At 42.4% G+C, this 20,315-nt stretch overlaps 1 protein-coding gene across 3 annotated transcripts in view; it reads left to right on the top strand.

The window, feature by feature from the left end:
- The window catches only part of ZNF106 (zinc finger protein 106), an 82,687-nt gene that overhangs the window by 24,035 nt on the left and 38,337 nt on the right, over window positions 1–20,315 (top strand). For 2 of the 3 annotated variants that reach the window (XM_075927230.2, XM_075927229.2), the window contains exons 4-10: window positions 3,540–3,740; window positions 9,271–11,412; window positions 15,098–15,737; window positions 16,647–16,716; window positions 19,056–19,210; window positions 19,306–19,366; window positions 19,708–20,076. In XM_075927230.2, coding sequence (XP_075783345.2) covers window positions 3,540–3,740; window positions 9,271–11,412; window positions 15,098–15,737; window positions 16,647–16,716; window positions 19,056–19,210; window positions 19,306–19,366; window positions 19,708–20,076 — 3,638 coding nt within the window. The remainder of the gene's footprint in view (window positions 1–3,539; window positions 3,741–9,270; window positions 11,413–15,097; window positions 15,738–16,646; window positions 16,717–19,055; window positions 19,211–19,305; window positions 19,367–19,707; window positions 20,077–20,315) is intronic. The other variant, XM_075927231.2, reaches the window with a different exon arrangement.

Here is a 20,315-nt window from a genome sequence, read left to right as displayed (position 1 = left end):
CCAATGGTGATTTTTAAGAGGGTAATGATGCCTAGAGAAAAACTGCTGGCTGGTGTTTGTGTGGTTTGTAACAAAAAGGGCTGGATGAACACATGTTATGAAGACGTGGACAGACAGCTGCTTTCAAGCACAAAAAGTTTTTTTTTTTTTTTTTTTTTTTTTAAATCCTAAATCTCTGCTGCTTTTAGATTCCTTGGCTGCCTATAAAGAAACTTCAGTTCAGAAACACATCAACTCCGTGGGTGCGCATATTGCCGTAATTCCAGGTGGACTGACCTGCAACTTGCTACTCCTTAATGTGGCTGCCAACCACGTGTTCAAGTGCTTCCTCCAAGAGGAATGGGACAATTGGATGACAAATGGGGAACACACTTTCACTCCAGCAGGTCGACAGTGCCATGCAACTTATATGGAAGTTTGTAAATGGGTTTTGGCTGCTCGGGACAGAATAAAAGAGGCTACTATTCAGAATGGGTTCTGTAAATGTGAAATTCTTCCCGACATTGACTCGTCTAGCTCCGAATCTGACTCCGACAGCGATTCTGATTCGGCACCACAGACCTCAACTGTCACCATAACCAAGGCTAGGCGAGCTTCGGATTGAACGGATTTTTTCAAGACCGCGACAATGCAAAAGTTTTGATGGTTTTGAAAACTCAGATACTGTGGAGGAGGATGCTACCGCTGATTCTAGTGATGCAGAAGGAATGAACTTATGTATTTTATGACAGTGTGAGCAGATGGCTTTTTAAAAACTGTTTTACCATATATCTATTCTTTTATTATTAGTTTCACATTAAAGTTTTAACTTTTAATGTATTTTAACATCACTGCCACTATTATTAAATTAAAATATGCTGCTTTTATCAAGTAAGAGTCAGTCTTGTCTTCCTGTAATTTCAATAAAAAAGAACTTGTATAACACACGGATAAGTATAGCCCCCGGGGCAGGGATTGTAAAACGTTTCATAACGCACAGGTTATATACGCTAAAAGATGGTAAGTATTCCTGGCAATTCACTGTTAGCAAAGTCAAGAGAGTGAGCTGGATTCTATACCTGCCTATGCATCAATAAAATTGTTAACCAACTTTGAGTTAGTTAAACTTGAGCTAAGCAACCGAAGGTGTATAATACAGTTGTTATACACAGGGGTGGCCTGTGGATGTAGGCAACCTCGGCAGTTTCCTAGGGAACCGCGTTTAACTTGACGCCCAATGATGACGTCACGCCATTGAGGGCTATGGAGGCAGGGGTGCCGATCACACATTCTGCCTAGAGCATCAGTTGCTGGCAGGTCTCCTCTAGCCGCTCCTGATTATACAGCATAATGTGTCCTGTAGAATACTTATCACTGTTGGTAAAGTATGCAAAAAGAAAGAACCCAGTCTGGAACACAAATCCCAGGTTGAGTTTGCAGGGCTGACTTGAAGGAAAATATATATTCTACTTATTATTGCACACTTGTTTTACAGATAGTTTGAAACTGAGAGTCTCAGTTTAAGTGTGTAAAGTGGTATTTCTGTTAATTAAACTTCCTAACCATATTGCCTATTTGAGTGATCTGACTATAGACCTTTACCATATTAACATAAATCACATTTTTACTGGTGGGGGTGGGGGGAGAAAAATGTCTTTTTAAATTACTTCATTTCAAAGACTTTTTTTGAAAGGCATAGACCTTTATTTAACAGCCAGCTGGTGATCCTTAGTTAAGCATGGCTCACATAGGGATGCTGACTTAGAAATCCAGAAGAAAAAAATTCACCACCCACAAGATTTTTTCATGCTTTTAGAAACTGCAGAGGTGGAGGCAAGATTTTTGGGCCTCTGGTTTCTGTGATGGAAACATTTAACTGAATAATGAAGATGTTTCCAATCCATGAGATGGGGATTTTTCATCATTTCAGTAAGGGCAATTACAATATGAAGTGGAACAAAGCTTTAATACAAAAAAGTTTTTAAAAAAAATCATTTGGTATTGACCTTTTGATATAAAATTGAGTTTTCTAAATATATTGGATGTGAGCTTCAGTCTCTTATATTGCTACTTTGGGAAAAGGTAGGAGAGTTCACATGTCACAATAACTGGTCTAAACTAGTCTTTTAGCTTTGCTTTTAATCTTTACATGGACCTCAGCTTCCTTACCACTTCTCCTTTTATTTCCATTCGTATGTTTGGATGTTATAGTACATGATCTCTATATTTGAGACAGAAGAGCATTCAGTTCTGTTGGTTTTATAAATAAGATGCTGGGGTGCAAGAGAGCATCAGGGAGGTAAGCAGTGGGCTCTGTGTTGGTTATTTGCTTGGCTCAGAATAATTAATCGATTTTACTTTATTTTCCAATGGACCTATTTTGTATTTCTTTTTTTTTAATCATTAATATAATTAAAGGATTGGTCAACCGCTGAATGATAGGATTTTTAATAAACGTGAAATATCAATTTGATTTTTTTTTAAATGTTTTACTGCAATATTCGCTAGGGATATTAGAATTTAACAGATAAGCTGATGCTTACTGGTTAATGATGCTTACTGGTTAATGTTATCAGTTAAACTCTGCTCCACTCCAGGGAGGCGGCTTCACTATGGCACTGAAGCTGTCTCTGCAGGAGCAGAGCCACCAGTCCTTGTCTGCCCAGCTCCTGGGGAGGTGACTTCGCTGCAGCAGCAAAGCCTCCCTGGGCTTGACCCTGTAGGGAAGCTTATTTAAGCTTTATACAACAGAGCCTGCAGTGTATGTAAGCCTAAGCTTTTTTAGCAGTTGCACAGTTACTTTATTAAACAACTTCTAATTTCCCTAGGATTCACTGACACTTCAGTAAAACCACTTGTCTGACGCAGCTGTCAACTTCCTGCAACTGAAATAATTTCTTGTCTTAAAAAATAAGCCTTCTAAAGAAGAAAGCAGATCTCATGCATCTTTTGAACCAAATTAAGTACAGTACACTGAAGATGCCTCCTATCGCTTTCTGTGCTATGGAGTCTTTGAATGCCAAACAGAGGTCTCAGCTGTCCCAGTTTAGGTTACACTGTATTAGGATTGGCTGTGGAAGTGTACTCCCTCCTCCCTCTCTTGGCTTTCACTGGGGGAAAGCATGAGTTAGAGATTAAATGTAGAAGCTGTCACCAGGCTTCTCCAGTGCAGCTGGCACCATGGATGTGCTTCAGAGTAGCTCCTGCTAGCTCTGTAAGCCCTCCACTCTGCCACCTCTCACTATGTTTCCTCTGATAAGATTTTGAGTACAACAATCCAAGAAGAATTCCCTGTCCTCACCAATTTATACTGCTTTTCCCAAGTTTTTGCCTCTTGATTGTTGGAAAGAATCTTTTAATATTGACCACAAAAAAAACCCAGAAGTTGGGATACGAAATTGCTATAGAAAAAATTTAATGTATTGAGCAAAACTATAATGCACAGTACACAAGAAATTGGCTAAGAAAACTGGCATACTCAGAGGAAACAGAGTAAGATCAGAATTGTCTACCATGCCTGTGGGAAGGATTGAATGTCCATCCTCTCCCTCTTTCCCCAGGGACAGCAACCACAAGTGCCAGGTGTGCAGGGTGACAGTGGTGGGCTTGTCAGCATATGCCAAGCACATCTCCAGCCAGCTGCACAAAGACAATATTGATGCCCACGATAAAGAGGAAGATGAAGGGAAAGAAGAGGCTGATGAAGAATACTTTGACAAGGAACTCATTCAATTAATTAAACAAAGGAAGGAACAGAACCAGTGAGTATTCTTTTTCTCTTAAATTACATGGTGGAATGCCTTTAAAGCTGTTGTGGGTATGGAGAAATGCTGCCAACATAGTATATGTGTGTCAAGTGCAGTCTTATGCTCAGTATACTGGTTGCATGTAGAGCAGTTTATGGCAACTGTGTGTAGGATGCAGTTTTTGTGTCTAAACCCAAACATTTATCATTTTCAATTCTGATCATTGGGAAGCTTACTGTAGTGCTTGTAAAATGAAACCCAGCCTAGCCCACAGCAGAGGTGAAACAGTTTCACTTCTAGCGTCAAAAGGGTGTGAGCTGGAATTCCTTGTGTACTTGCTTATTAAGGATTCAAGAGCACTCAGCATCTATATGCAAATATTTTGTATTGTTTGTTATAAGCATACAGATGAATAAAATGTTCCAATAATTCTAGCAGCAATATAACTTTTTTCCCTGAAAAATTAGCTTCTAACTGTTGTTGGGTATAATTTGATGCTTGTATTTTACAATTCTGATCTCTCAAATGAATTACTCTTTTTTTTTTTTTTTTTTTTTTGCATCAATATGTCCTCCTAAAATGGCACTGAATATTAAATGAATTGTCTTTTTGTTTAGCATTAGCTAACTGTTACTGTTCAGTGTGAATAGTTAAAGTTATGCTGCATAGGGTAATTAAAGTTGTGTTTTGGCATTTAGCCTGCATCTGACACTGCTCAGTGTCCGTGTACATTGCTAATGGCATGATGATTTTGCTATATATGGTTTTAAGAACATATTACTGTAACACTATTAGGGGGCATAGGTTTTTCCTTTTTTAACTTTATTTTGTGTTCGGGGACCCTGACCACATACAATTTGAGCTCTCCTTTTATCTGACCAAGAGCATATAAAAAGGATGTCCATTGCCCATGCTGTCTAGATACTTTGGATACCAGCCAGGACTTTGAAGATTTTTAGGCTTTCACCACCCATCCCTTCATTTTAGTCAATGACTGTGCTGCATAGTACCAACTTTTGTGCTATAACGCTCAACGTTTTAGAGCTATTAATTCCTTGGCTCCACTGGTTAGAGGAATAAGGTCTGCATTTAATGTTCTTGGCCCACTTTAAATGTTGTAAAGTCTCTCTGTTAGAAATAGCTTTGGGGAGGCACCAAAAGCAAATGTTAAGTTAATGATGTCCAAAGCAAAACTATTTCCCTCCAAACAGAATTAGTTGTCAGCTATTTGACTCAAAGGGTGCCTCTACACATCAAGGTTCAACTCAAGATAAGGTACGCAAATTGAGCTATGTCAATTGCTGCATAGCTTATTTCAAAAGAGCTTGTCGAAATTGGGAGTATCCACACCACACTTATTTTGAAATAGATCGCTCTTCCTCTGACTTCCCTTACTCCTTGTACAATGAGGGTTACAGGAGTCGGAGTAAGAAAACCTCAGGTTGACAATATTTCAGCATTATTTCAAAATAACAGCCTGCTGTGTGGACGTGGACTGTAATTTCGAAATAATGCTAGTTATTTCAAAATAATGTTGCTGTGTAGACAAACCCAAAGATGCTGTCATTAGACACCATTACTGTTCTGGCCTCTCTGTATTAGAGCTCACTTTCCCTTATGCAGTAATCCCTATGACAAGTTCACATCCATTTCTCACAGGAGGCAGTATTCATTTTCATGCATATCGAAAGCTTTAAAAAGGGAGACGGAATGTTAAGTTTTCAGTTCATCCACGACCAGGTGTTGTGGAGGCGAATGCTTTGACATGAAATTTCCCCATCCTGCCCTTCCTATGACTTACAAAGATCCATTTGCCCTTAAGCCAGTTAGCAAGGATCTTTCACTTAAACTGCATTTTTTGCAGGATAAGTAGTACTTGTGTTGAGATTGCTGATTCTAGTAAGAACTGCAGCACCAGTATTAACGCAGCATTTGTCTTTGAATGCTGCATGTCTTATAGATCTGCTTTGTGTTCTTGACGTTCTGTCAAACCCAAATATAATCATTGGTTGCCTATTAGCTATTGCCCTTTGGTAGTCTGCTACTACTCCAGGGAAGGTCTTTCTAGTCCTCCTATTGTACATTTCAAGGACATGTTAAGACCTGTTTTCAAAATTAAGCCAAATGTTTTTGTCTTGTGTCTGAAACCAAACTTGTTAGGTCTTTAATACCTAATTGTCTTACAGGGACTCTAGAAATCAAGAAATAGTCTTGTTACTTTCTTTCTTCAGCAATTTGAATAACTACTTTCCTCAACCTAACTTTCTTTCTAATCTTTACCAGTTCATCCCCCTAGCAATACCCAGCACTTACAGGATACATTATCAAGATCTTTTTAATGATTGTTAGGTAAAAGGAGAATGACTTTACCAAATTGCTCTACTCAAATTGCTCAGTCACACTTTGAGAGATATGAGTTGGGAAAAGAAAATAGAGAACAGCTTGCCTTTTGCTTTAAAATAAGAACATAAGAATGGCCATACTGGGTCAGACCAAGGTCCATCCAGCCCAGTATCCTGTCTGCCGACAGTGGCTAATGCCAGGTGTCCCAGAGAGAGTGAACCGAATGATCAAGCGATCTCTCTCCTGCCATCCATCTCCACCCTCTGACAAACAGAAGCTAGGGGCATCATTCCATACCCAGACTGGCTAATAGCCATTAATGGACATAACCTCCATGAATTTATCTAGTTCTCTTTTAAACCCTGTTATAGTTCTTCACAACCTCCTCAGGCAAGGAGTTCCACAGATTGACTATGCTCTGTGTGAAGAACTACTTCCTTTTATTTGTTTTAAACCTGCTGCCCATTTAGTTTCATTTGGTGGCCCCTAGTTCTTATATTATGGGAACAAGTAAATAACTTTTCCTTATTCACTTTCTCCACACCACTTATGAAATTTTTTTTTATGGTCCAATCATTGGCACATTGAAGAAGTAGTGTTTCATTTTCCCTTAATTAAAGCGAAAGTCACTAAGCAGTGGTCTTTTCTGGAATTAAGTGAAAACATCCGGGAGTCTTGGAAAGATGTGTTTGGAAGTTCAAGGAAAAAGCTTCATTACGTTACTTAGGTCAACAATTTTAAAGCAGCTTTGTAAAATTCTGCTTGCCCAGAGCAAGTAAAACAAATTTTTTGACAAATGAAGCAATTGTGGGATGTAATGGTAGGCATAGGGACAGGATCTTGCACTTAACCTGACCAAAGTCCAGAACAATTTTACAAAGCTAAAATAAAAATATCAGTCTACTTTTCTACTCCCATGTAAAAAAATCAGGTATTTTATCAACTTGGAAGCTGAGTCTTGAATAATGATATTCAGCCTTCCACAGCATGTTTGTTCCACAAGCTTCAAAAGAGTTAATAGAGAAAGAAATGGAACCTAGCAAGTAAATTAATCATTTCCATTTGATATTTTTAGAATAGCTTTTTTTCAGATAATATGCTAGGTTTTTATGTGATGCTAGTGTAAGAGAATTAGTAATCAGACTGGTAGGGCTCACTGAAGTTAAATAAGCTAGTACTTTAAATAGAAGTAGCTCTTAACGTCATAAAGAAACATTGTTCAGGTTTTGAAAGGTAAGTGATGAAGACACCCGGAAACAACAATCCTGACACACATCAGTTGGTCCCATTCATTTCAAAGGTGTTTTGCTCATGACGTCTGATGATGCTTTAAATAGCCAAACTATAAAATGCTACTGGTGATCAGAGTACATGAGAGAGGCACAATTGTGTTCTGAGAAGTTTGAATGCTCTCATTTTTGGTGCCACCAAAGGGTGAAGCTTTGGAGAGTAGGGACATTTAAATATGTTTAATTTTGTAAATGTTTAGCTGTTGAAATGTTCAGTCGTTACACATTTACATGCAGGTGGAGAGGATAAGCGGGAGCCGGTGCTCATGGGGAGCCTTCTTTTAAACCTGCTCCCAATGATCACCAGCTTCTGCCTGCCACCCTTTTCCTGCCACCCTCCTTTCCCCTCTACTGCCTCTGATACAGAGCCAGTAGCACAAGAGGGCAGGTAGCTCTGTGGGAACCGGTATGCACAGGGAGCCAGTTTGAAAGCTGGCTCTTGCCTCCCTCCTCCCCCCCCCTCACATCTCCCTGTGCTGCTGCTGCCTCTGGGAGGCAGCAGGGGAAGGAGGCAGGCAGGTTTGCCGGAGTCAGTGGGGGGAGGGTGCATGAGGGTTAACTGTTGAGCTCAGGCTTATCAGTTAACCATGTGCACCTGAACAAATAACATCCCTGTTGGAGAGTGCCACTTCTTTTCCTCCCAAATCTGATCTAAAAAAATGACAAATCCATTAAATTACAAGTCAGATTAGTACATTATATGTTGAGACTGCTATATGATGGGATTTGAAAGGAAAAAGTTGTCTAACAACTTTTGCTAAGTATTGGTTAAGCTTTTTTTGTAGCCTACCATATTCTTATTATGTTTTATACCTATTAATGAATTGTTACTTGTTTTGAAATACCATGAAGTGTCCCATTGACTTCTCTCCCTTTGATGCATTTTCACCTTCCTTTGTGCCTATTAACTAGTTACTTTCTGTGTTTCCTCCTTACACTATATACCACAAAGCATCAAATTTGTGTACATTTACATATGGGGGAAGATGCACCCCAAACCCTCAGGAAAAGTAAAACCAACCTGATACTTACTAACAATTGCATGCCTTGTATTGTGTATTTGTATTACAGTAGCTCTAGGGACCCAAACAAAAATCTGGGCGCATGCTGCATCTTTTTTTCTGTTTTTGTTGTTTCTCTGAGTGCTTAAAATCCCCTATGTTAACATCCCAGTGTGACCCTAGTTTTGTTTGGAGTACGGAGATGACGTTGTAATACAGATACAACTTTTGTATATGCATAGAGCTTTATCTCATCTGCATCCATAATAATGAGCAGTGGATATCCGCATACACATTGACGGGTGCAGATACCTGTGGATATAAAGCGGGTATCTGTGGATTTGCAGAGCTCTACAAATAAGTAAATGATCCAAATTATGGAATGATAATTGACTGAAGGAGACTTATGTGGATGAAACTTCCATCAAGTGTAACTATTGATTTATTTTTCCATTTTTAACATATGGTCTTAAACAACCTTTACAACAATTTTAATTTGTTTTATTTTAAACTGTACCCAATAGATAAATGTGCAGGGGCTTTTGGGAGAGGTATTGTCAGTGTTTTCATTCTATGCACGCTTTATGGAAAAGGCAAGAGAACTTGGCTGCCTTAATAGTTAGTCAAGCAGTAAGCTTTTTTCCTCAAGGGCCAAGTGCATAGCCATTTCCTGGTGTCAGTAGTTTGGAAAACCAGTATCCTGCCAACTAGCCTGAACTTGCTATTGTATGTGGTGGTATTTGTTACCTATCAGCCTGCTTTACATTTAATGCTTAATGTTGAGATTTTTTCTGGCAGTTCTATAGATCATTTTGAAAAGTTTTACAGGCTTGTTAACTCTTTTAGAAAGCCGGAATAGACTGGGATCTATTTTTCAGTCACTAAAAAGACCTATTTCCTTATGTCTCCTAGGCAAGTTGAAGCTTGCTGCAGAAACGAAGAAATAGAACCCAATGATAGGAGATCACAGAGACAACCAGACGAAAGAATTGTTTATAAAGACAGAGAAACTTATCCATCATTGTGGCACCATCATGGCCCCTCTCAAAGAGACTGGAAATGGGAAAATGAAGCCTTTATGAATCTAAGGCAAGGCACATTCCCACATTCTATACAGAACCCTAATGTGGACAGGCACCTAAGTGGTCCCAGGGGATGCTCTGTATGGAATCAAAATGGGTCTGCAGATCTTTCAGTTCAACATAAGCATGGGAATTCTGGAGGTGTTTGGCACCCAAATACAGGAGGAGAAAAGTCAAACTGGTATCAAGATGTCAAAGGAAAAAATTCCATGTGGCATTCTGAAGGAAGAGATGACTTTTCTGTTTGGCGTTCTAAAATGTTGGCAAGAAACTGGAAATCCAATCTTCAGGGTGCGAATAGCTGGAATGTTGCTGGCACAGGGGATATACATCCACTGGGAAAAAATAGGGCTGCAAATCCTAACTTCCACATAGAAGATGGGAGTGTTGCATGGAAAAAAAAACCCATTGAATATAGCCAGAAAAGGTATAAGCCACAGTGGCAGGAGACTGACCAATTGGATTTTACTAGTGATAAACTCCCTCCAGTGGGGGCGCTGGATTTTAGTATTTCTGAACAACCAGAGAGTAAAATCTCCAAGATGAATGGAAAGAGTGGCAGCACTTCCAAAGATAAAATTCATCGCTGGACTCCTTACCCTTCCCAGAAAGCTACAGAACAGCAGCTGCGGCCTGAAGAGAATGTTCCTAAATCTTCCGAAAAAAAATCTGTATCTCTACCTTTTCTTGAGACACCCATGAAAGGGATGGACCTTGAAAGTGATACAACAAGCCTTCCAAAACTGATAACATGGGAAGAATCTCTTTTAAATCACCCCTGTCACAAGACCACCACTGATGATGTTGAATTGTGCAAAGTGAATGCAGACTGCACCAGTGGAGGAAGACCTGACCAAGAGGAGGGTAGAAACAGGATGCCATCACTGAAATCACCGCTTCTGGTTATTCCAGACATGAAGTTATCTTCCCAAAAGCAAGATCCAAAGAATTTCTTGAAAAATGTCAAGCTTCTATTATCTTCATCCCCTGGAGAATTCCAAAATTATTCAAATGCAGTAAACTTAGAAACTAATCGTTTCTCTTCTTATATAGCCAAGTTGCGCAGTGCTTCTACTTTAAGAGGTAGCGGAGACGTTTTTGACAATAGTCAGCGACAGCCTATTGATAACTTAAGTGAAGAACTACGAAAAGCTAAAGAATTGCAATCCAATCTTTCTCCAAAAAATCCTTATTTAAGTTCAAACAGAGATACAGAGAATGATCAAAATGGTGGTCAGAATATAGAAGAACTCAGGAAAGGCTCTTCAAAGAATGAGCCCAGAGCTGAAGCACTTGAGGATGTAAGTAATAGAGCACTAGCAGTGTGTGAAAAGGCTGAAGCAAAGTTTGAAAAACTATGTCCTTTAATTAAGACTTGTTCACCATTTGACTCTCAGCAGTGTGAATATGCTACCTCCAGAAAGGAAGGTGACTCAGAAGCATCAGGCAAACTTCCCAAATCAAGTATTATAACTGATAAGCAAAAAGATTCTGAATTTCAAATGGAGTCAGTGTCCCCATCAAGCCTTCAACGCAACTTAAGTGATGATCTGAAAACCTCTCAGGAAGGGAAAAGGGAAGATCCTATCAAATCAAATCATCATTTTGATATGGAAGGCTTTGAAAACAGTTTAGACCATGAATTGCAAAAAGGAGGCTGTAGTGGTCAACCTTCAGGTCCTCTTCTTCCTGAATTAAGTAAATTTGGCCTCCCAGCTTTTCTCCAAAGAGATCTGACACGACATATCAGTTTGAAGAGTAAAGTTGGGGCACATCTTCCTGAGCCTAACCTTAACAATGCACGGCGTATTCGAAATGTCAGTGGTCATCGAAAGAGTGAGACTGAAAAGGAGTCTGGACTTAAACCAACCCTGAGGCAAATTCTTAGTGCATCTCGAAGAAACATAAACTGGGAACAGGTCATCCAACAGGTAACAAAGAAGAAGCAGGAGCTTGGCAAGGGTTTACCAAGGTTTGTAACCTTTTAACTTTCAAACATGGATCTTGTTTAATGCAGTATATTACATGCATGCGCGCACACATGCTATTTCTCTCTCCAAGTTTTTATTACTTATTTAATTGTGAAATGTATTTCATACCAGTGAGTAACTGTGTTCTGTTAATGAAGAGGCCATTTTCTCTCTACTTCAAGCAATAAGTCGATTCTGATCATTTTGTGACTAGCACATCATATGCATATGACACTGGTAACTTTAGGTTGTGTTTTAAAGTTCTGATAATTAGAAAAATTGATAGGTGTAATATGAACAGTACTTTCAAGTAATGGTTTTGCACATTTTTTTTGCATGAGTTCAAATATTCAAATGAGAAACACATTTGTCACAGACAAATTGAATGCATCCCTTGCTATAATTCTTCTATTTTTTAATTATTAGCCATTTGTATTTCTTTAAGAATCTAGATAAAGCAAGTCTCAATATTTTAGTCATTGAAACTGCCTTTAAACTTAACGTGGAGACATATTTTCAGTCTGTCTAGTAATCGCAACATCTCATTATTTGCTTCTAAGATTGATGAGACAATTCTGTAATGACTGTCTGAAAACTATAATAAGTTTACTATACTGTTTCAGATCTACCATGTGTAAGAGGGTCAGTAGCTCTTGTTTAAGTGTGCTGCATTACAACTCAGACAAGAACTTTTGTACAGATTTTTGACATCAAACTTAAGAGGGCCAAATAGACCTTCACTTCACCCTAGAGCTAATGAAAACTCTGCTTTTGTATTTGAAAGTAATAAATTAAGATCAGTAAGAACTAGCACAATAATGAAGTAATGCAAGTAGGGCCCTTCTTTTTTGGATTACAAAAAAGGCAACACAACACTAGCATTTGTCATCTTTTAGTCCCTCAAGGTATGTCTACACTGCAAAGTTAATTCGAAATAACAGCTGTTATTTCGAATTAACTTCAATAGCATCTATACATACAAACTGCTATTTCGAATTTAATTCAAAATAGCGGAGTGCTTAATTCAAATTTGGCAAGCCTCATTCTACGAGGAGTAACGCCAAATTCAAAATTGCTAATTCGAAATAAGTGCTGTGTAGACACTTAATTCGAATTAGCTGGCCTCCAGCCCTTCCTAGTTTCTCCCGGTGGCCACTCTGGGCCAAACCCAGAAAACTCCTCTCCTCTCCTCGGAGCCCTTAAAGGGGTAGACTCTGGCCAGACTGCACCAGCAGTCTCTGCCCCGATCCAGTCGCCCCATAATGAGTCAGGCAGCCAGTGCCAGACAGCCGTCTCCCGCCCAGTCCCCCAGCACCCAGGGGCCGTAGACAGTGCGTGCCCACCTGCACTGATGTGGAGATCATGGACCTCAGAGAGGTTTGGGGGGAGGCCCCCAATGTCCATGATCTCCGCACTAGGCGGAGGAACGTGGCCATCTATGGCCGCGTAGTGGTCACCATGGCCCAGAAAGGCCACAGGCGCACCCAGGAGCAGGTGCGCCTGAAAATTAAAGAGCTGCGGCAGGAGTTCACCACGGGCCGCGCCACAGCAGGGGCTGACACCTGCCCCTACTTCCCCGCCCTCAACCGCATCCTGGGGGTGGCACGGTCTGCACCACCCTGGGGGCAGCAAGCCGGAACAAGAGGGCCCTGACCCAGGCGCAGCAGTGGGGCCAGCACAGAGGGTGCAACGCCAGTGGAACCCCCGAGCTATCCCAGCACTGGAGTCAGCAGGGTCGTTGGGGAAGGCCACACCAGGTAAGTGCCATCGCTGTCCCCTACCCGAGGGGGGAGTGAGGGGAGGGCAGGGTTCAAGACCAGGGACCGTGCATGTGGGCCATGCCTCCCACGGATCACGCAGTCACCTGTGCACGTGCAGGAACGTGCTGTGCCACCCTTGGGCAGGTGGCTCCAGCTGCGTGCCACACAGGGGCCGTGGCCCGAAAGCCATGTGTGTGAGAGAGAGAAGAGACCTAACACGCTCCTGACCCCGGGGTGGGACCCAGCAGGATGCCCTTCCTTCACACGCCCCCTCTACACAGAGGCAGGGAACATCTCTCCCCTTCCCCCGCCCCCTCCCGGCCTCGGCTGCACTATACACGGCAAAGAGGCATGGGTGAGGTCTTGGGGCAGCTCCCACTCCCGGAGAGAGCCAGACATCCCAACCATGGCCTCTGTGCAAGCACGTCGGCTCTGATGGTGCAGGGCACAGTCGTCCTCACCTCGCAGGGGGCGCTGGGCATCATCCACTGCGTCCCCAGGGAGAACTGACCACTCCCCTTCTTTCTCCACAGCCGCACCAGCTGCACGTGCAGAGGGCGCACAACCCTGCCTGGGACATGCTCCCGTACCCGAGGGCTCCCCAAGACCACCGCAACACGGCAGGGGTACCGAAAGCAGCATCTGGTGGCCCTGCGAGCCCAGACCCACATCATAGAGCAGCAGGCACAGGAAAAATGGGAGTTCCGGAGGGATCTGCTTGCCCAGGGTCATGCCATTTGTATTCATCTGCAGACCCTGGCGTAGAGCATGCTGCCTCGTGCCGCTCCAGTGCCTGCTGCCCCCCCAGCTCCTGTTCCTCCTCCCACTCCTCCCCCTCCCACCTCTTCCGCTTCCTCAATCTCCACACCACCCATCTCAACCTCCACACCCTCCTCCCCATACCCTTGGGGACACCGAGGCCCCCGCACCCGCCGTGCTGGGAGATGTGGCCCGGCGAGACCCCCACCCCTGAGATTCCCCTCCTCCTTCCTCCCCTTGCTTCCCCCTTCCAGCTCCCTCCTCCCAGTTTTCCCCCTCCCTTTTCCCACCCTCTCCTGTCTCCTGCCTCCTTTCCCTAGTCTCTCCAGAGGTTCATTTCCCCTCCCCCCTCCTGTTTTGTTAAATAAACAGAGTTTCTATTTTTGGGGAAAAAAGTGTATTTTATTTGACATCAGGAAGGGGGGGGCTAGAGAGGGGTAAGTGGAAGGATGTGAGGGAGGAATGGGGCACAAGCCCCTAGTGGGGCAGACCAGGGAGACTGTTAGTGCTCCTCGGGGCGGAAGCTCTCCCGCAGGGCCCCCTGGATTCTGACAGTCTCCCGATGGACGTCCCAGATGGCAGCCTGCAGCAAGAGCAGCCAGGCTGATGTCAACGCGTCCACAAGACGCACCAGAGTGCCCAGGAGCAGTTCTGGATCCCTGTGGCAGAGTGTTGTGGTGTCCCAAGTGAGGGCAAGCAGAGCATTCAGAGACACAAATGCTTTGCTGTCCTTCATCGAGGTAGACAAACAAATAGGGAAACCTGAGAACTGTCTGTCTGGGGTGGGGGTAGGGTTCCTTTAAGCACAGACCTCAGATAGCCTCAGGCAGCAGCCCCACACATTAGGTCCTGACCTGGTGCCCTGCTGGCACTGGTTCCAGCCAGCCTTAACTCCGATTCAGAGTCCACTTAGTGTGGATGCGCTATTTCCAAATAGCAAAATGCTGTTTCGAAATGCATTTTGTGTGTAGATGCGTTAGTTGATTCAAATTAAGATAATTCGAATTATTTCGAATTAAGTTAACTCGAATTAATGCTGTAGTGTAGACATGCCCTCAGTGTATACCTGGCTATATATTTTAAACAGATTATTTTTTCTCTAGATTTCTTTCAGTATCTATCTTCTGTTATATATTTACAGTGTGGTTTTGGGTTTCTTTGTTTTTAGGTTTGGGATAGAGATGGTACCCATTGTCCAGAACGAACAGGAAGGTCTTGATTTAGGTGAAGAACCTGAGCTGTCCAGGCTAGAAGGATTCCAGTGGGAAGGGATTTCCATAGCAGCATCTGGGTCAGCTAGGAAACGGAGCCTCTCTGAAAGCAGTGTTGTGGACAGGACTGCTTCTGTTTATGACTTCTTCAGTGACCAACCCACAGCAAAGGAAAGTGAGCAAAAGCAAATCATTCCAGCCTGCCATTCACACTTTTTAGTACCAGCATATAAATCAAGTGCTGGTAATGTGACTGAGTTCAAACAAGAGACATCCTCCCTCCCCTCATCACCATTCATGTCTGAAAGAACTGAAACTATCAATGGAAGGAGACACAGCCTACATACTCCCTCTGATGTTACAAGCCTCACAGTGTTTACCACAAAACAAGATCAGGAGTGCCCAGAATCTAGAATACTGCTTCTTGAAAACAAAAATGTATTCGAGATCACTGGGGAAGGAAACATTTTGGCTTCAAATGGCGCTTCAGTGCTTGTAGGATCAAACTCTGTAGATGCAGCTACAGATAGTAGCTGTACATCTGGTACTGAGCAGAATGACAACCAGGGAATTGGAAAGAAAAGAAGAGCAACTGGAGTAAGTATAGTTCTATATTTCATCAGGATATTTGCAACAGAAATATTTCTCCAGTTGGTTGTCATTCCTCTTTTGGAAAGATATCTGAAAGGAGAACCATGTTAGGGTTGTAAAATCTTACACCTTGATATATGTATATCTATAGTCAAACTCTAATATTGGCCAGGCCAAACACACTGATTCTTGGCATATCTTGTTTCCCATTTGAACGGCATCTGTCCTGCAAGGATTGTATTCACAGGACCTTTGTGGTGGTTTGACCCAGGAGAGATCCAATACTATATTATTGCAAATATTTTTTGTCCTCTTAGATTCAGTGTGTGCTTTAACTGACTTAAAAAAAATAGATAAGGTGGGGTAACAGATGCCTTCATGATACTTGTAGTTATTTTTAGATTTCTTGTGGTTTAAAGAATAGAAAACTACCACTGCCCAGAACTTTTAGAGTAGGCCTCTGGACTCTGGAAATGAGTGTCATCAATTGAGTGCTGTTCATTCTTCAGGATCTATTTGGATTGTTAAAAAACCATGAAACATGCTTACTGGTAATGCCTAGCTTTACTGCTAAACATTAAAAATATAGACACCTTTGTAATAATGGTTGTCTTTTTTTAAAATTATGCAGTGGGGGGGGGGAGAATCTTATGGTTTTTTCATGTACTTGTGTAATTTTCAGAAGCTTCAGGGAGTAGTGAGTTAGTCTGTACAGAAAAAACAACAAATGGTCTGGTAACACTTTATAGACTAACAAAACATGTAGATGGTAGCTTTCGTTGGCACAGCCCACTTCTTCAGATGACTGGAGTTTTGAGTTTATGATGTACAGACCTCAAAACTCCGGTCATCTGAAGAAGTGGGCCCTGTCATAGACTTAAGTTTTACTTATACTGTTCTGTTTTTAACTTTTAGGAGGGATCATCTCCTGAAATTCCAAGTCTGGAAAGAAAGAATAAAAGAAGGAAAATTAAAGGCAAAAAGGGTGAGTGATACCAGGTGTGCCTGGGAGGACATAGCATGAAAGAGTTATGAGTATCTGCCAATGCTGCCTTGTTAAGAATTGGTTGTCAATGAACGTTGGTTTGAGCCTTCTCTTCATTGTAATTTGTTTGCGTGCACCTGTTTTTCCCGCTACCCCATTTTCATGGTTGAGCATTGCAAGGCCTGTGATGTTCTGCTTCTCCTACATGACCACTCCAGCTCTGTCCCTGTGGTTGATTGGGACACTGTGCTCACTAAAGGCATACAAAAGAGTGCCTGTGAAGTTGTCATGTAAGCTATAATTGGATATTGACAGGTAGATAGGTAATGTCAGTAATAGCAAGGAAGTGAGTGTGTTCTTGTTGTGTAAGATGACTTCCTTAGACTGTTTTTGCTCTCTCACAATCTAAAAGTGTGAGCTATGATCTACTTTTGAAGTTTTCCTAATGTTTCTTTTTATATAAATATGTAGTAAAGTAAAATTGTTACTAGGCTAAATACTATCAAAAGCTGAATTAAGTATTTTTGTAAAACATTTTGGTCTCCCTTTGGAATCTTATTCCAGGACCTGAGATGGTATTTTCCATCTCACAGAGAGGAAGGTTGGCTTAAGTCATATGGCTTGGAGTCAGGATATCAGAGTTTTAGTTCTGGTCCTGCACATTTTCTGTGTGAATTTGAACATATCACTTTTTTGGCCTAATTTTTCCCTACTATAAGAAGCAAATGGACCTTCTTTGAAAGAATGTTGAGACTAAATTGATTGAATGTTGATTTCATCTAATGCATGATGATGATGCTCAAAGTGTTGTAGTCTACTAGCAAGAAATGCTATTCTCATTAGCCTGCATTCCTCAAAAGAGAAAGCTTTTGTGATGTGACTGCCACCCACTTTACTAAATGGGAGCATATTTTTTGTCATGTCAGGGCGATGGGAGCCAGTTCTGATGGCAGAATTTTTGGATTTGGGTCATCCTCCATCCTGATATGCAATTGGACTCCCCCACTTTATTGGTCTTACTAAAAAGCAGATGAAATTGATTCCTGTCTAGGGAAGCATCAACTTTTGTACCTTGTATAGAAACCTGGGAGTACCAATGAGATTTCTTCCCAGGAAAAACTTCAGGGAACTAGGGCCAAAATGCCCCGCCTATAGCATTCTTCTGCAGCCTTTTGGCAGTGGCTCCATTCTTCCAATCTGCTTCCTCTACTGTTGGATTACTGACTAGGGATGTTAGATACTGATTAATTTAATAATTGTGTAACTGCATCAAAACGTAGTGGTTACACAATTATTCGATAGTCCCTGGGGGCAGGGCCAGCAGCCAGTGTGCTCCCAGTCCTGCTCATGGTCCTCCTGGGAAGTCCCCAGCCGCTCTGTGCTGCCGCCTCTATAGCGGAGGCAGCAATATAGGGCAGCAGGCGGAAGCTAGTCTGTGAGGGAAGCCAGTTTAAAAACTGGCTCCCGGCGCATGCCAGCTGCTGTCACTGATACAGAGGCAGCAGTGCAGGACAGCAATAGCCCCTATCTGCGGGGTGGCCTAGGCTCCCAGTGGTCAGAGGCTGCTCCATGGCAGCAACCCCAGTCTGCAGGGGACTCGAGCTCCTCGCAGACAGAGGCTGTGCCAGCATCCTTTAGAGCGGCCTCCCCTGACCCCCGTGCCCACCCCTACTCCTCAGTGAGGGGGCCGGGGCTCCTGCCTCTCCACTCCACACTGGTGCCGGGGGGAGGGAGGTAGAGCAGTTCCATGGGAGCCGATATGTGTGGGCAAGTGGCTTAAAAGATGACTTCCCACCTAAACTGGCTCCTGCCTGCCCCCCTCACCCTCCATGCTGCTGCCTCTTTTAAAAGCTGGCTTCCTTCAGGCCCCAGCTCCCGCCTCCTGAGACAGGGGCCGCAAAGGGAGAGTAGTGTGTGTAATTGATAGGATGAACCGATAAGCCCAGACTTGTCGGTTAATTGTGTAGTTGTCTACATATTGACATCCCCATGTTGACAGTCACTTCTGGTTCATCATGAGAGATTTAATGAGTTCATTGCTTAATGCTGTGATACGAAAAATTTTACTATGATGTCTCTAAAAATGCATTGTATAATATGAACTGCACTGTAAGGGTATGTCTAGACTACATGCCTCTGTCGCCAGAGGCATGTAGATTAGGCTACCAGACATAGGAAAATGAAGCAGCGATTTAAATAATCGCTGCTTCATTTAAATTTACATGGCTACCGCACTGAGCTGACAAACGGCTGATCAGCTGTTTGTCGGCTCAGTGCGATAGTCTGGACAGAGGCATGTAGTCTAGACGTACCCTCAATTATGCCTGTTTCTCTTGCAGAGCGTTCTCAGGTAGACCAATTGTTGTCTATTTCCCTGAGAGAAGAAGAGTTGAACAAGTCACTGCATTGTGTGGATGGTGATCTCTTGACAGCTCGGGCTGCTCTCCAGGCAGCTTATGTTGATGTTCAACGGTTCCTTGTATTAAAACAGCAGGTAACTGCAGGCTTTTTGAGTTGTGTAAATTAGAAACTAGCACCCTTCAGTTTCATGTGATAGAGATGATTTAAGTCACTATTTTTCCCCTACAGATAACAATGGAGATGAGTGCATTGAGGAGTCAGAGAATTCAGATCCTGCAGGGGCTACAAGGTACTGGAATTGCAGCACTGGCATTCTGACCAGTACTCTGTAAGCTTAAGCTTGTGTGCTGATCTTTCATTTAGCTTCGCTTTGAATTTGCTCATAAAAGTTCAGAATAGGTTTGTACAACTTAGTACGCTTCCCATGTCCAGTTTTGTTATGCTATTCCTGTGTTCCACTGTAAAACCTTCCTACTATTCAGCTTTGATCCCACAATTTTCAGGAGTGTCATGCAGTGGCTCTTCCTTGAAATCTTTTCTTTCTTGGCTCCATTTATTTCCTCTAGAGCTGCTTAAAACCAAACTTCCCTAAACATATAACATATGAGCATTTGTTCCTTCTTTCTCTAGAAACCTATGAACCTTCTGAGAGGTCAGATCAGCTCACCTGCAGCATCTCACGTGAAAGAAGAATTAGCAGATCTGATACAACAGCTGATTTATCTGTTCCATCATCAAGTCACTTCCTCCCCCTTCTGGACACTTCCTCATGCGTCTCCTCCCATATATCCCCTTCTGGTATCCCCTTGGGAGCCTCTCTCCGAGTAAGCACCCCGCCTGTGTTCCAGACCCCTAATAGTATCACAGCGGGTACTATTCCTGATTCATCAGTGCAAATTAAACAAGAACCTATGTCACCAGAGCATGGAGAAGAAAGCATGAATACTGTGTTCCATGGCTCTGAGTGCGCTCCACAAGCAGGACTGCAGCAAAAGGATGGTATGTTGGTTTATCTTCTTTTTAACAAACTAGTTTGTGACTAAGGGGAAAATCATTTTGTTGAAAGAGTAAAAGTTATTTAGGCTTCAAACTGCAAGCTGCTTTGCATTTGTAGGACCCACCCCCATTGACTTAAGCCACAGTAATCATTTTGCAGTATTGGGGCCTTAATTAGTAGCAGACTTGAGCTACCTTTTTATTTTGTTATCCCTTTAGGAGCCTGTCTCCAAGTAAGCATC

The sequence above is a fragment of the Pelodiscus sinensis genome, chromosome 5 (genome assembly GCF_052426305.1).
Source record: "Pelodiscus sinensis isolate ZL-2025 chromosome 5, ASM5242630v1, whole genome shotgun sequence".
NCBI classification, from domain to species: Eukaryota; Metazoa; Chordata; order Testudines; family Trionychidae; genus Pelodiscus; species Pelodiscus sinensis.
Note: the sequence above shows the minus strand (reverse complement) of the source record. Positions and strands in the feature narration are given on the sequence as shown.